A 16,423-nucleotide genomic window follows, 5' to 3' on the forward strand; every position below is an offset into this window, starting at 1 on the left:
TTCAGTTTTGGATGCATTTTGTTGGCATAGCAAGTGCTACAGTGAGGGCTGCGGTTGAAACCAGTAACCTCTGCCCTTAATGCAGAAATACCCAGCATATTTTTGATAAGACCCCTCCCCCCAGACACCAGGAAAACATGCAAATTCCACACAGACAATGATCAGAAGGCATGATTGAACCCAGTGCCTTGTGTCCATGAGGTGAAGATCTTAACATTATGCAGTCCTGTCTCCTTTATTCTTCCAAGCTATTTCCCTTATACCACAATAATGGGTAATTAAGCCCTCAGTAGTGACTAGTAAAGATTGTTGTTCAGTCACATGTTTGTGAGAATATGCCCACACTCCACACTGCAGTCTATTTTTAAAGGCACATTACCCATTTATATCCAACATGTATACACACACACACACACACACACACACACACACACACACACACACACACACACACACACACAAATGTGTACATGCATGCATGAATTTATGTATAGCTCATGAGTGCCCAGTGTGACATGGGTTGCAATTTAAAAAGTTTAATTTGAGGGAATCACATCTCTATTTACAGTTTTGTAAAGCAGTGCAATGTTAGTGCACTCAGCAGTCTCTTCTTGCTACTGTTGGGGAGAATTCTGAAAGTAAATCTTCATGAGGATTATGAGACCCTACACCAGCAGGTGAGTATTTCTTCCAGCTATAAGTAGAAGGACATAAAACCAATAATATTGTTTTACACCCCTGAATTTTACAATTGTGTTTGCAAGTAGATTCATCCTGTTGTCTTTTAGATAAATCCCACAGAGAAACATCTCCCACAGTTTCTGGCAGGAAGTATTTATGCCCACCTTTGAGCAAAGAAGACCCCACCAAGAGAGAAAACAGAAACCCAGCAGGTATTACCAGATGCATCCCATAAAAATGTAGATTTATGTACAAACAGTTCAAATGATATAACCTGGCATGTAGCATGAATGTCTTCAGTTAAAGGACACCGAAGGCTTCTGGAAATAAATTAGGAAAGCTGTTCTTAAAGTAATTACAACTTAAGACTTTACCAGCATACAAACACAATTTATAAATGTAGGTAAAAGGATTTAGAATGGCAATAGCCTGCACGATGTACAATAAGGACATAAGTAAGGTGATGGAATCTATGTGGGGCAGTTTGATAATAGTGGGGGATAGTACTACATAAAAGGAAAACAATTGTGATGGTGATAATGTACTGCTCCATCATCAAGTCTTCCATTTAGGTCTATAAAACTAAGTAAAAGTTAAAACAAAGCAATTATACAGTTTATTGCTATATTATGATATGCATTTATGCAACAAAGCATACTTGTTTATTTATTTGCATTGTTTTCCCGGGAAGGCCTGACTGGTTTATGCAAGATCCCTTTTCAGGATAGAAATGGGGAGAAAAGTGCCCAAAAAATGTATTTATTTAACATTTGTTAACCGGGAAAGTCCGACTTGGAACAAAGCCAATTTTCAATGGAGGCCCAGGGAGAAACACTCCAGACGCATGTCTTTGTAATGTGGGAGGAAATTAGAGCACCCAGATGAAAATCACACAAACACAGGGAGGACATGCAGACTCCATATAGAAGGCACTCCAGCCGAGAATCGAACCAGAGAACCTCTTGCTGTGAGATGACAATGCTACTGCTGCACCACTGCACAGTCTGAATTTAGTAGTCTGCATGATCAAGATTACAGAAAGGATGAGGTTAAGGGTTCATACCAAGAGTTATGAAAAGTGCATAATTCTGGAGTTACTGATGAGAGGAGAAACTCTGTGGTTTGAGAGAAGGAAAACTGTGTCTGTGCAGGGGTAACTGATTTCTACCCTAGCATTTTTCAAGATTTTTTTAACCAATTGTTAATAAATGATGTACTTCCCTTTCTAAACATGAATGGATATTAAAGCATTGCATTTAACATCAGTAACTTAATAACTCCTGACGAAAGGTTCATGCTAACTCGAAAGCTCAAATAATTGTGAAACCTATGCTTGTCCAACAAAAGGTATTATTTATATCAAGTCTGTGTTCCAATCTCTATGTGCTTCCTGTTAGTGGCTAACATGGCATTTCTTTCTTTTTTTTCCTTTTCTTACAAAAGAACAACATAACTCCTCAAAACAAATCTAGAAAACAAAACAAAGCAAAAAAAAAAAAAATAAATAAAAAAAATCCCTCTGTAAACAGCACACGCCAGACATATAAGTACTTAAATTCCATGTCTGTCAGTTTTCAAAGCTAATTTCATTACCCATCACAAAAATGACTGTATTTACCTCACAAACACTCCATTTTATAAACCACATAAATACAATCTAACCAACTGTAACTAATATAAACACCTACCCTACAGAAATCTTTACAAATGCTTCTTTTATATATGTAAATCACTGCTTAAATTACTGTTTGTATTGTGGTTTGTGCATTGCTAATTGAAGTGTGTCTGTCACTACTGGAAAGGAAAACAACTATTCACAGTCCTTTCAAACAGAGATAACTAAATTTCACATGGTTTTGGGATTATTATGTACCCCAATGCAGTTGAAAATAGGCTTCCATGATATGCATTTCCAATGTCATGAAGTACTCTGTTAAAGCTTAGAACTAAGCTAAGCTCCACCCCCAAAATAGTTAAATTTATCTCAAGCATTATTATCTCTTCCTGTTATGTTACTGATATGTAGTTCAGTGCTGCAGTGACATTCATTACCTTTCAAATCTATTTCCATTATTTCTCTGCAAGCATCATGAAGACTTTAACATTTTTTCCTATTCATGCCACATACTTGGAATTATCTATTAGGGATATGGTCCCTTAAGATCTAAGTGTGCAATGCCTGCTGATAAAGGCACATATATGTTTCTTCAGAGGCAGTCACCTGTGAGCCATCCTGGTGTATAGATGCATGTAATTCCCAGCTCTGTAGTACAGAGGGATAAAACCTTAACTTTGACCTAAACAACCCAAGTCTGATTCATGGCTTGGGTGCTGTAGGATCCTTCATGAATCTTAAATCCTATTTGTTAGATAATTCATTTAGTGTTTTCCTTTCTACAGCATTTACATTATAAAACGTATTCATTTCTTTTATTGGAAATCTCAGATTGAATGTCTTTTCACAAATGTCTTGGAAGGCTTCTAAGATTTTGCAAGAAAATACTTTTCCACTTTAACCACATTTAAATTCTAAATTCACTTTTCTAGTATATGATCTCAGGTCAGCTAATGCCTTAACTACATCACCTCTTTTAGAAGGTATAAATGAAAAAAACACTTGAGATAACAGTGTAAGTTGTGGGGCAGTAAACGTTTCTTTCACTAAATTATGAACCTAAGGTTTATGAAGGCTGGTAAGGTTGGGATGATGGTAGTGAGATACCAGAGTGATTATATTACGCCTGTGGAACTAATGTCTAATAGAAATGAATAAAAAGAAGTATCTTTATTTGTTATTTATAGAAGTTAGAAATATATAGAATATGTGATATATGATTTAAAGTTTCAAGATTATTTGAGTCATTGTGTTTATGAGTTTTTTAGTATTACCACAGCAAAAATAGTGGCTACATTTTGGAATACCAAACATCCATAAAAATGGGATATAGCCACCTTTCAGACATACAGCTGCAGCTTCAGACAGTGTAATGGAAGGAATTTATACAGCATTCCTAATCTGTTTTCCAGTTGTTACCTTTATATATCAGATGCTCCAGAATTAGGGATTACTTTATTACTGGAGATGAAACTATGTTAACTACATTGGACATAGCTTCCTCGACCACTGGTATACCTGCACATTACATTAGACAATATCTTACCTTTTACATTTTTACATTTAACCCAAAATATTATCAACATTTAACTCAGAATACTATTAATAAATACAAGGAGTGACCACGAGAGGTACTATAGTACTCACATTTGTTAAATGTATTAGAATGGTGGAAAGGAGCATTTTAAGAGGGTTGTGAATGATTTTTTTAACTTGGAAGGTAATACCAGTTGAATCACGAACTTTCATTGAATTATTGAACCAGACTACCACTTTCTTAAAATTTACTATAGGAATAAATAGTCTTAGACATAATTATTGAACTGGATCTAGTCCATAGTTGTTTTGAGAGTTGGGGTTTTAGAAAAAAAAAATGTAAATACTTATTTACTATGCTGCAAATAATCAAGCAGAGTTGATGAAAAATAATATACCTGGAGGAATGATCTCTATATCCAGAATGACTACTTGTCAAGACAATTTCATCAAAGAAATGACAAGACAATTTCATCAAAGAAGAGGAGGGCTTGACTAAGTAATTTGCAGTGAGATGATATAAGCTACAAGTATTAAGGTCCTTAACAAAAATTATGAATAAAAGGAATGATTTTCTCTCCCTATTTCGCAGAAAGCCATGACACCTAAATTTACAAGTGTTACAGATATTCAGCAAAGAAAAGATTTTTCATTGGAGATGACAATACATAGTGCTAGTATTTGTGCTATACTTTCAGAAAATTGGAAAGTGATGTCATGGAACGCTGATTCAACAAATGTAATAAGAGATCATTCTTCCTCTGTGTATAAGAAAAGTACCACCCTAAAGCAGATTCTCCAGAGAGATAATACTAATCTTAGTTTAAGTAAAACTGAAAAAAGTAAAAGGTACATACAAGTGTGGGATGGGTTCTAGCTGCAGATATGTATTGGAAGGGCCATCTTTGATTTTGCCCCATTGTAAAATGAGCCTTTTTGTTTCGGGTCACTATAATTGTGACTCACAAGGCATAGTATATAATGCTTGGTATTCCTTTTGTTCAAGTTTCTATAGAGGAATGACTACTTGAACTTTATTGAAAAGAATTAACTCATTCAAGCCTATATATTTCCAGTTATCACCCATTGCTCCTTATGGCATCCAGACTATTTTTGGGTTTGGCTACTTTGAGTAAGTGGTTAACTAGCTAATAATAGGCAGTACTAGAAAGGGCAATGAGTTATTAAAAATTTTAATTTATGATGTTTTGCAATAGAGAAATGAATCAATATTTGCCAGTTATTCATATTGTCATATCTGAGAGACCTACATGCTATTATTCATAGATTAGTACTAAGCTAACTGCCTTTGCGAGCCATTTTAAGCTTAGCCAATTATCCCTTGTGAGACTCAAACCCTGCACCTTGTGTTTGTAAGGCAAACACCTTAACCATTAGACCACCCTCACAATCCCAAGGAATATGGAGTGAACTGCATTGGTGGGAGACATGAAAATACATTATTAATGTCTTTTTATAGCATACTGTATTGGAGAAGTTCGTAGTTATGTTAGTAATTAAGCAAATAAATATTTTCATATGTATTCAATAATTCAAAAAAAACAAGTGATGTACAAACTATTGCAACCATAGCAGACTATTCAAACTATAAAATATTATTATGAAAACTGCACCTGCGATGAAAGGTAAGACTGTGTAGCACTCAGAGTATTGCAGCATATACCACTACATCCTGTACCACTGTCACCTGCCCAGGTGCTCAGAGGTAGGCACCTAAGGGCAGGGTTGCCAAAATCAGCAATGCTGTAGTACCTTGAAAAAATGCCAAATCAATAATAGAAATGGTAAATACCATGACAGTGCATGAATAAAGCCTATGAAAGAAGCTCTGGAAGACCATCCAGATTGTTTTGCAGGACACATTGTGTGACTTTGAGATTCTCATTAACAAGAATCATTTACAGTCTGATAATGGTGCTTTGTAAAACTAGGACTTGGAGGTCATATCTTGTATGAACATATGAAGGCCAAGTTCTGAGAGCAAATAGGAGGCATCTATATAAAACCAAAGTTCAGGGGTAGAGTTACTGTACTTCATGAAAAGAGGTAAAGTTGAAGCTAGTATTGCATCCAAATCCCTGCTGTATTTAAATATATCTGCTGAAACTATGACAAGAGACTTATGTTCAGAGGTGCAGATCACTCCTCTGAAGGGGCCAGTCCAAGTGCTAGAGTAGTGAAGGTCACAACATAAAAGCAGCCATTAAGCCCTGTTTGACAGTCTAGCTATGGACACCCTATTAAAGTGCATCAAAGATGGACTTTCTCTTAAATGTTATTTATTTAATGCCACTAACATAAACATTTTGAAAATAGTGGGATTTTCCATGTAGTTTCATGAACCTTTTGTCACAAATTAGTATAGAGGTAGTATAAGGGCAAGCTGTATGATATAAACCTTTAATGGAAGGAATGTAATATACACATGTAAATATATATGGTCCCTTTACAAGCTAAGCACAGTGCATGTTGACAAAGACATACATATATTTCTTTGCTGGCAGTCACGTGTGAGTCCTTCTAGATTAAAAGCACATGTACCATTCTTCTCAAGTCCTGAGTCTTTAATTCATTTAGAAGTATAACCCTGTTGAGGTTCATAGGTATATACTAGTCTTACAGTTAAAAAGCCATTGAGAAGCTTAGCCGTAACATCCTTTAATGATGAGGGTAGTAGCTACACCTTAACATAAGATCAATTGCATTAATACCAGACATGAATTTGTGGTTACTTATCATGTCATTGAGATTGCTTTTGAAGAAGGACAATTACATACTTTGTTTGATGTGCAGAAGAAGTCTATTTTAAAGGTGGGGAATATATCAGGTACGAGGAAATCTCACATCAACAGGTTTTTTTATTCTTACAACTGAAGTTTAAGTCTTTGGATTTGGTGTTTGTTTGGCTGTTTATTTTTCTAAAGGTGTATGAGGTCAAAAAGTCCATGGTCTTTCATAGTACAAAACATTAAGCATTGTTCTTCTCTCAGGAGCACATATGAGATGTAGTAGAGAAAGAAGGGATTTTAATCTGTCTGGGTAGCTTAAGCAGCCTAGTCCTGAGATCCTTTCTGTAATTGAATTTTGGGGCCCCTCTAGTTGTGACTTTTTTTAAATAGGTACATTCTAAAAAGGGCTCTGTCTTCAGTGATGGGTCTGTTAAATGAGGCGTATACTGGTACAAGGACATCATCTTACCTATATAACATACCATAACAGATAATCTGTGCTAGGCTGAAGGACTTCTGAACCACAGGTAAGCCCTGGTGGTCAAAAGACAGCTTATTGTTTAGGTACACACCCAGACATCTGATCACAAGATTCTGTTTTGGAGGGGTCCCATGATGCATGGAAGAGGTGGAGGCTTTACTAAATGTAACAGTGCTCCACTTCTTAGTATTTAGGTTGGGCTCATGACTGGCACAGTAGGCATTGGTTTGATGTAGGCCCTGATAGAAAATTTGGAAATCATAAGAGATGCTGCAACTGTGTCTGCTTTGCAGTCATCCACAAACCTGTAAGCCAGAGACCATAGATATTTGATTTCAAATCAGAGAAATAGTTGCTAAATAAGAGGGTACCTAAAACAGAGCCTTGTGGATCACTGGTAGAGGCATCTCTGTTGCTGAAGGAGATATCACCCATCCTTGCAGTGTTTTTGTTGGCCAGAAGGCTTGTGTTAAGGGTGTAAGATACGTTGAGATGACTGGCTTTAAATAGGAAGGGGGTAATATGCAAGGTGGTACACGTGGAGAAGCAATTGAAGAGTGTTGGGAGTACAGACAGTTTGCAGGAAGGACTATGTATTTACAAATTCAAGGAATCTCTTGGCACATCAGTTTGTGGTACTATCAGTTAGATAGTTAACTGAAGGCAATTGAAGTCTCCCATAGAAATTGTATTAAGTAAACATTTTGAATTGACTGAGATAACCAGTATGGTCAGTCATAGATGTGGAAGGAGGGCTGGAAGGAGTAGAGATATGCTAAGCAAGTTTACTAACATACATTAAAACCTCTAAAAGTTTTAGATTGATATGCATGACTTGATGTGAAACAGTAGGGCTACTTATTTATATGGACACATGCCACAACTCCCAGTGGACAGGAATGTGTGGTAGGTCCAGCACTGCTTTTAACACCTTTATTAAATTATAACTTAAGCTATAGCCGCACATACATTCATATAAATAGAAACAAACCATACTAACATTTATCATTCATGTATCATACATTATATACATCTTCTTTTTAACACTTATTCAGTCCAACATTACATATATTGCTCAGTTTCTGAATCCATTAAACCTCACTCCTTCTCTTAAACATTATTCTGCATGTATTGCTCCCACAAATTCCATTTGTGGCTATGTCATGTGCTCTTTCTCTTTTCTAAAGATCCCACCACTATTTTTTATTGCCTTTACAATATTTAATACTTCAACTACAGTTGACTTCGATTTTGATTTCCATTTTCTAGCAATTGCTTTTTTGGCAGCCAATTTTATTAAATTTACTAAGGCCTTACTGTGTATAGGCAATTAAGATCCTGTATCCCAGCCAAAAAGAAACATTTCCTTTGCTCCCCAATATTTCTGATAGAGTACCTTCTAGAGAAATTTTAAAATCTGCAACTCTTTCCTCTCCCAAAAACATGTTCCCAGTTACATCTCTTGTTTTCATCATACCTCCAGCATTTGATATCTGCCAGAGGAAATTTTTTCTCAAGACTACTTGGGGTATAAAATATCTATGCAAATAATTCCAAGAAAAACTCTTAAACATTCTGGACTTTGTTGCATATTTGGGAGCCATGTAGATGCCCTTCCATTGTTTTCTTGTAAATTGCTTTTCCAGTCTCTCTTCCCAACCCTTTCTAATTTCCTCTGACTGATTCTTATATGTATCATTCATTATTGTTTATGTCCTGCTAATGATTCCTTTTCAATAGCAGCTTCTGTTCTAGACTTCACTAAAAAAACCCTCTACCAGAGCTGGTCTTTCACAAGGGAGTGTTATCACTGTTACGAAACAGAATTTTGGTAACTGCACAAATATGACTGTGTTTGAAATTGAGGTTAGCCAAAAGCTCGGACATTTTGTTATTTAAGTTTCTAATGTTAAACAGTACAGACGTAATATTATTCAAACTGGAATTTGCTACCCGAGTATGATCGTGAGATCTGTGAATTTCACGCATTGTTTCGGAAAGGAGTTTGTCTCAGCCTGCAGAAATAAAGCAGACATACTAATGACTGTAATTTTCAATGTTAGCCACTGGCCTCTGTTTTATATCCTAATTCTGTGGCTTGTGGAGGTAAGTAAAGTACATCTTTCCCAAAATGTTAGTTGGAGGAATCTTTAAATGAAAAGCATGGATGAAGTATACTGCAGTACCCCATAAACAAATTGGTAAGGACTCTCTAATTTTTGGTCAGATTAGTATTTATGCAACTATTGGTAATTAAGAATAGCTTGGAAGAGTACAGGTAGCTTTCACTTGCCTTACTAGCATTTTGAAGTAATTAATACCCAGAAGCATAGCTTGTTCAATTATCAGCCTAGGACAGTGGTACCAACCAGCGCCCCACCCCCTCAGTGGAAGAGCAAAAAAAAAAATTCACTGTAATAAACCATAACTAATCTACCCACCCTCCCCAGAAAATAAGGATGTTACCCTCCAATCCCAGCTATTCACATCACGTTTCTGTGTCCAGCTCCCAGCCCTCATCTTTTTTAATTAAAAAATACTAATGGCTTTCAGAGACCATCTAGAAACCCAATGACTTATAGTGTGGGAAAATATAATTTGTTAGGTGTCTAATATGTCATACTATGTGAGCAAACTGTGTTGTGGTAACAGGATGAAGAAACAAAAATAAAATGGCAAAAGTGGATTGATGCCTATATCAATGGCAGTCTGCATGATAGCAAGTTCGGGTATAAGACATTTTAAGGTGATTCTGATGCATTGGTATTACAACAAAGGCCAAGATGTGATGAAAAATATTATATTTTCAAGGTCAGTGTGGAACCTTCCCTTATGATGCACATAGACCTACTTTTTCAATCCGTACATGATTTGTCATTATAGGTTCATAGGTTCGCAGGTAAGCACTAGAATAGCTGCCTTTGTGGGCCATTTAAGCCTAGACAATTTCCCTTTTTGTGCTTCATTAATAGTACAGGACATAGTGCTGCGGTAAATTTTCTGTTTTCCATCCATAGATCCAAGTTGTGCTTGCATATGGTCAGGGATAAGCTTTGCTTTCCATGAATGGGGACTCTGTTCCAGAGCACAGATATCCTCTATAAGATAAACCTGCCTCTCCAAAGCATTCTATTGATGTTACAGAAGAAGTTCATATCCCTAGACTGAGTATTTCTGATACCATATTTACTTCCTGATGTGCAGTAAATCCATCAGTACTGGGTCAGAGGATGTCTTGTATGCTAGACACAGGTCACCTCTTAGAAGTTTGCAGGATGCCGAGTATAGTGACAAGGCTTTGAATTGGTCCATGTAAGACAAATTGTTCAGACTTTGTATCAGTTTCATAAGGCATCTCTGCGGGCATTCCAGTTGCTGTATGTGTGTGGACAGATACATGCCAAAGGGGACATTATACTTAATGATTGACCTAATAAGGACTGAGTAAAGGGGAGACAGTAAGACCTCTAGATCTAGACACAATCCCTTTGTTTATAAGCTCACCACAACTTCACGGGTCTAGTTAAACCTACCAAAATCAAATCTATCAAGCCTTATCTACCACAGATGATCTTAATGTTGTCTATAGGTAGTTTAAATATAAGATAATGAAGTTTAATATAATTGTAAATAATTTTTGTGAGGAGGATATTTGTCCCTACAATAACTCGATATGGGGTGCTCATTGTATAAACATACTACCTCCAAAACTGTACTGACTTGGAGAAATGGGAATAACTGCATTCCCTTTCCTCTGAATTACTGTGATGTTGGAGGTATATATTTTATATATATATATATATATATATATATATATATATATATATATATATATACACATATATATATAATTCATATTCTTTTTATTTATATATATTTTTAGTATGTAACATCTCTCTCTCTATATATATATATATATATATATATATATATATATATATATATATATATATATATATATATATATATAAGGGACAGAACTCTTTCATCAGAAACACTTAAACTAGGCTTTTACTACATTTATGTTGCAGTGGTCAGACAGGAAAGTAGGAAAGGTGTTTTTGCTAGATCATTCTTCAGGAAGTTTGTCCCAACCATGCAAAATGAATTTGCACTGCATTTGCAAGAAGTATTTTAAATGGAAAATTTTACAAGTTTCGTCATCTATTGATATTCTATGCATAACTAATGTATTAGATTCATTATGTGTTATATATGTTAGTTTCTTATACCTCAAAATGGCTGTTATGGGGATTACTATAGTGATACAATTTTGTTTTTCAGATTGTTTGTCCTCCTCTCAGAATGCAGTTTGGGTTGCTATAAACTGACACAGCCTAGACATCATAAATGAATTTTCCCCTCTATTTAGTTACAGTGATAGTGTAGCTTGTTTTAGATAGTTTTATGAAGACATCATTGCTACTTCTTTTCAACTGAATTACTGGAATCTGTGTTATTAAAAACTTTAAAAACTTTATTTGATGTATTTGCACTTGCTTTTGTATAAAAGAGGTGAAAGCAAGATTTTAAGTGTTCAGAGCTGTAGTCCTTTAAACATTCAGACTTTCTCAACACTACACTCTAGCTAATTGTGAAAGTTGTTGGCTCTACTCACTCATTAGTGATTGATAACTGTTTCAAAATGCTGGTAAGGCAAACAGTATTGTGCATAATTTTGTTGTGACATGGATAAAAGAAACAATTCGCTGGCCAATGAAGAAAGCATTTATCAGTTCATGTATGTAGTGTAGAAGTAAAACTAATCTCTGTTCTTCATATAAAGATTTATTCAGCAAATGATGCATTGGAAACTTCACTTCAGCTGTTTATAACACCTTTCTGACTTCAGCAGAAAAGTCTTAAGATGTAAAACTGTGGGTGATGACTAACTATAAAAACTACAAAATCATTGTTGTCTAGCTGTGACATACAAGCTGGAATTCACCTACAACCTGCAGGAGTTTAGTATCAACTTTTTGGATATACTGGTTAGTAAGGATGTGATGAATTCAAGATATAAGAGTGTCATTTATCGTAAGCCTACTTATTCTAATGCTTTTTTGCATTTTACTAGCAGTCATCCTAAACATCAAAAGAAGGCTGTAGTGAAAGGTCAGTTAGTTAGGGCAGCTAGGATGGTGTCGGATTTTGAGGACTTTTTGTTGGAATGTGAACAATTAAGACGCATGTTTTTAAATAGAGGGTATCCTTCTTTAATGTTATCAGATATTAGCATTGAAGTTATTAACAAGAGAAGATCAGGTTTTTACAAACCAATCCTGTCGTTTACTTGTGTTAGTGCCGTATCGGTTCACACAGATGTACCAGGACTGGCTGTCGATACCAAATCAGATTCCACTCCTGTAACTAGGTTTTTGTGCACCTTCTCTGTGGATCACCACCATATCAGGAAGGTGTTTAACAAAAATTGGGCCTTAATTTTGGATGACAATTTTTTGTCCCATCAATTGGGGGAGGCCCCGAAAATTACCTTTAGAAAGGGGCGTAACTTAAAAAGCATGCTTGAGTGTCATTCACGTCCTGCCCATCAATAAGTGTTAGCAATGACTAAGTGTAGGGCGTGTAACCAATGTAAGTATGTTCTGACAGATTCTAAAGTTTTTGTTAGGAATGTTGAATATCACATAACAGGGAAATATAGCTGTGAAACTAGTGGGGTGGTTTACCTGGCCTTATGTCAGAAATGCGCTGCTTTCTATATAGGGAAAACTGAAAGGAAGTTTAAGCAGCGCATTTATGAACATATTTATGCTATTTCAAGGCATGATCTTAACAATGCTCTAGCCCGACATATTGGTGCATGCCCTGATCACCATTTTAAGTTTACGATCTTGGGGCAAGTGAAGGTAGACAACAAGGGTGGTCCGTGGCAAGTCCATTTGGATAATAATGAATTGGCATGGCAGATTCGTACTGGGGCTTATATGCACTCAGGTTTAAATGAATATGTTTCCATCTCTTGTGTTTTGAAATTGTTATCTTTGAAAAGGTAGCCCCACTTTTTATGTGTGGAATTTAATTAGTTGCTGTATATGCATAATGTTAAGAAGAATGCTTGCTTTTATTTTTTAATGTGGTCTTATTGTTTAACAGAGTTCATGGTGTTGTTAAAAGCAAGTTTTTTTCTGCATTTATTCCTGCTATCAAGTATGTTCTACTGTTCATTTTAAAGATTTTAATATTTTAAGGTTGTTCTTAGTTTGAGTGTATGGGTGAATGAATGTGTGTGTGTGTGTGTGTGTGTGTGTGTGTGTGTGTGTGTGTGTGTGTGTGAGTAGGGTGGGGGTATATTTACATATATTTATACATAATTATATTCATAGATATATTTATATACATTTATATCTTAATATTAAGAATTAATTATGAACGGTTTAGTGCGTGCATGCCCACAATTTTATATGCATTCTTTTGCACACACTATTTTATGGTAAGGATGAGGAACAGAGTGTGGCAATACTGACTTATTTACTCATTGTGGAAGTAAGCTAGTTTTATATGCTTACCATTGATTTAATGTATTTAATTAAAATTGTTTGATTACTTAATTAATTGATGTTAAATGGTATAAATGTGATTGCAAGCTGGTTTTAAAATTTGTCTGAGGAAGGAGGGACACTGAGCTCTCCGAAAGCGTTTTTGGTGCTTACATTATCTGTTAAACTTTGTCTGCCTTGGATTTGGTTGCTGGCGCTCGTTTTTGTGGTTTTCAGTCTGTGAAGGTGTTTATTTGCTTTTTGGTAGTGTAATTGTGAAAGTTGTTGGCTCTACTCACTCATTAGTGATTGATAACTGTTTCAAAATGCTGGTAAGGCAAACAGTATTGTGCATAATTTTGTTGTGACATGGATAAAAGAAACAATTCGCTGGCCAATGAAGAAAGCATTTATCAGTTCATGTATGTAGTGTAGAAGTAAAACTAATCTCTGTTCTTCATATAAAGATTTATTCAGCAAATGATGCATTGGAAACTTCACTTCAGCTGTTTATAACACCTTTCTGACTTCAGCAGAAAAGTCTTAAGATGTAAAACTGTGGGTGATGACTAACTATAAAAACTACAAAATCATTGTTGTCTAGCAGTGACATACAAGCTGAGACATATTAATTTTTATGAAAAAAAAGATTTGAACAAGGGAGAAAATGATGGTACCTTTATAGTCTCTGGTAGGGAAATGTAGAAATGAAAAAAGAAGGTAATGAGGACTTTCCTGGGCACTATGAAAAACTTAGGTAATATTATAAAAACAGGTAACGCTAATATAAGACGAACTACATTGGAGGACTGGGTTTTCCTTTAAGATTCACTAAACCTGTTTTATAGTAGTTTAATAACGAAGGATACAAATGAGTTTTACAGAGCTTATCAAAGAAAACTAGATGATACAATAACGTGAGGCAAATACTAAACTCATGTTAGGAGAAACCTTTTTGCAAAGGTTTGAGACAAAATATTAACAGAACCCTCCCGGTACATATCTTTAATAGATGAGTTTGCACAACGCTAAATCTGTGAAAAAAATAGGTACACAAGAAATTTCAAGTGGAAAAATAAATTCTAATTGTGAAAAATGGAAAAAGAGAGTAAAATGCATTGGTTTTACAATATTTTGTCTTAGAATTTTTTGTCAAGTGCAAATGAGTTTTCCAACAAAGATAGGAATCTGATCTGAATTTTAATGGGTCATCTTCCATGTTCTTTTTTTCTTTCATTTAGCACATACTATAATTTTATTACGATGAGGGTGGCTAAGAATGAGGAATGATTCTGTGAACAATGGAAGAGAAAACAGCTAGAAGCAGTGCACCTGGATCTAGAGAATTACCCAGCAGCATTCTGTGGCCAGGTCAGTGTTACCTGAATGACATAATCTATATGATATGCTACACATAGTAAATGTGTAAGAAGGTCTAGCAACATAACATGGATGGGGAAGAAATACAGCATATGGGTATCTGACGATAATGAAGGAGCTACACTAACAATGGTTTAAACAACCTAAAAGCAGGGGAAAGCTCTTAATAGAAAAACTACATATACAGTATGAGAATAAAAATACATTGCACAAGGAATGGAATAACAATGAGTTTTTTATGTCATGAAATCTTTTTTGTTTGTAATTTTTCATCATCTCTGATCCATTTTTGTATAAACCAATCTCTGTAAATCTGATATGTTTTAATCTTTCACTGTATTGCAAAACCTGCTATGGAAACTAATCTTTTTTGGAAGCTGCATTTTATACATGTGTGAGTTCTGCACATTTTTCCCATCAGGGTGTTTTACTTTTGTTACTTTGTTTATATGTATATAGGGTGCTGTATTTAGTTACCAGAGGTAGGATTTGGGAAACACACCCAGATAACAGTAAGGCTGCTGTGCTTCATATAGGAAGATGAAAATGAAATGCACATCATAAAACAGCATAAAATATAATGTCACCTAGTGTGAGAAAATTCTAAGTGATGGCATCATGATGGGGCAAATTGCAAGGATCATGCAATTCAGAAAAAACATTTTCAAGACACCTCAACTAACAATAAAAGGATATTTTAATATCTTATAATTCATTTTACTGAATATATACTTTCATACTTTATAATACAGAAATGTCTGCAATAATTTTAAAAATAATGGGTCACTGTCCCCAGCTTGGCCCTAATAGTGTTGTCCAAATACACTGATTACACTTCACAGTTCAGTTTAGTTAACTTGTTTACATTTAATGTTTTGGATTTCTTGGCATTACATATATCCACTGATGGGTTAATTCATAAGTCAAATTCAAAACGGTCGTTCAGCATTTAATTTGTTTCTAAGTGGAATTTGCTTTTTCACTCTAATGTATTCAAAATGTAGGTAAGTTAACAAATAATATTCATCACTGCATTTCAGAATTTTGTCTATTACTTCTTGCAGTCTTTGTTTCTTTTTAAAAGGTTACTACTGTCTACAGAATTGAGTATTCATTTATTATATTCAACAACAGAAAAGGAAGAAGTAGACTTCGAAATTCAGGGATGGTAAGCTCTGGATGGTAAGCTTATCATTTTTAAAAAGCTGTCAGCTATGGAAACAGAATGACTGAGTACAGAACATCTTCAGTCAGCCAGCAGCTTTGAATAAACAATGTAAGCCCTGTGCTAACAGGGCTTAAAAGAATAGAAATAAACTGAAACTGACAAACTGCTTTCAGAAATAATTTAAAGTAGTAATAAAACAGATGATCTTAAAAATAGCAGAACATTATAGTCTTTGTCATAGAGGAAGAAATAAGAGATTTTGCTTTCATTAAAACAAAACCAGAATGCATTACATTTGCTAAAATGACTTAA

At 35.1% G+C, this 16,423-nt stretch overlaps 1 protein-coding gene across 2 annotated transcripts in view; it reads left to right on the forward strand.

Moving 5' to 3' along the window:
• The window catches only part of THEGL (theg spermatid protein like), a 388,303-nt gene that overhangs the window by 23,002 nt on the left and 348,878 nt on the right, over positions 1–16,423 (forward strand). For both annotated transcript variants that reach the window (XM_044058903.1, XM_044058904.1), the window contains exon 2: positions 14,805–14,934. In XM_044058903.1, the coding sequence (XP_043914838.1) occupies positions 14,865–14,934 (70 nt within the window). In that variant the 5' untranslated portion in view covers positions 14,805–14,864. The remainder of the gene's footprint in view (positions 1–14,804; positions 14,935–16,423) is intronic.

The sequence above is a fragment of the Protopterus annectens genome, chromosome 17.part0, assembly GCF_019279795.1.
Source record: "Protopterus annectens isolate FY-2018-M chromosome 17.part0, PAN1.0, whole genome shotgun sequence".
Lineage (NCBI taxonomy): Eukaryota > Metazoa > Chordata > Ceratodontiformes > Protopteridae > Protopterus > Protopterus annectens.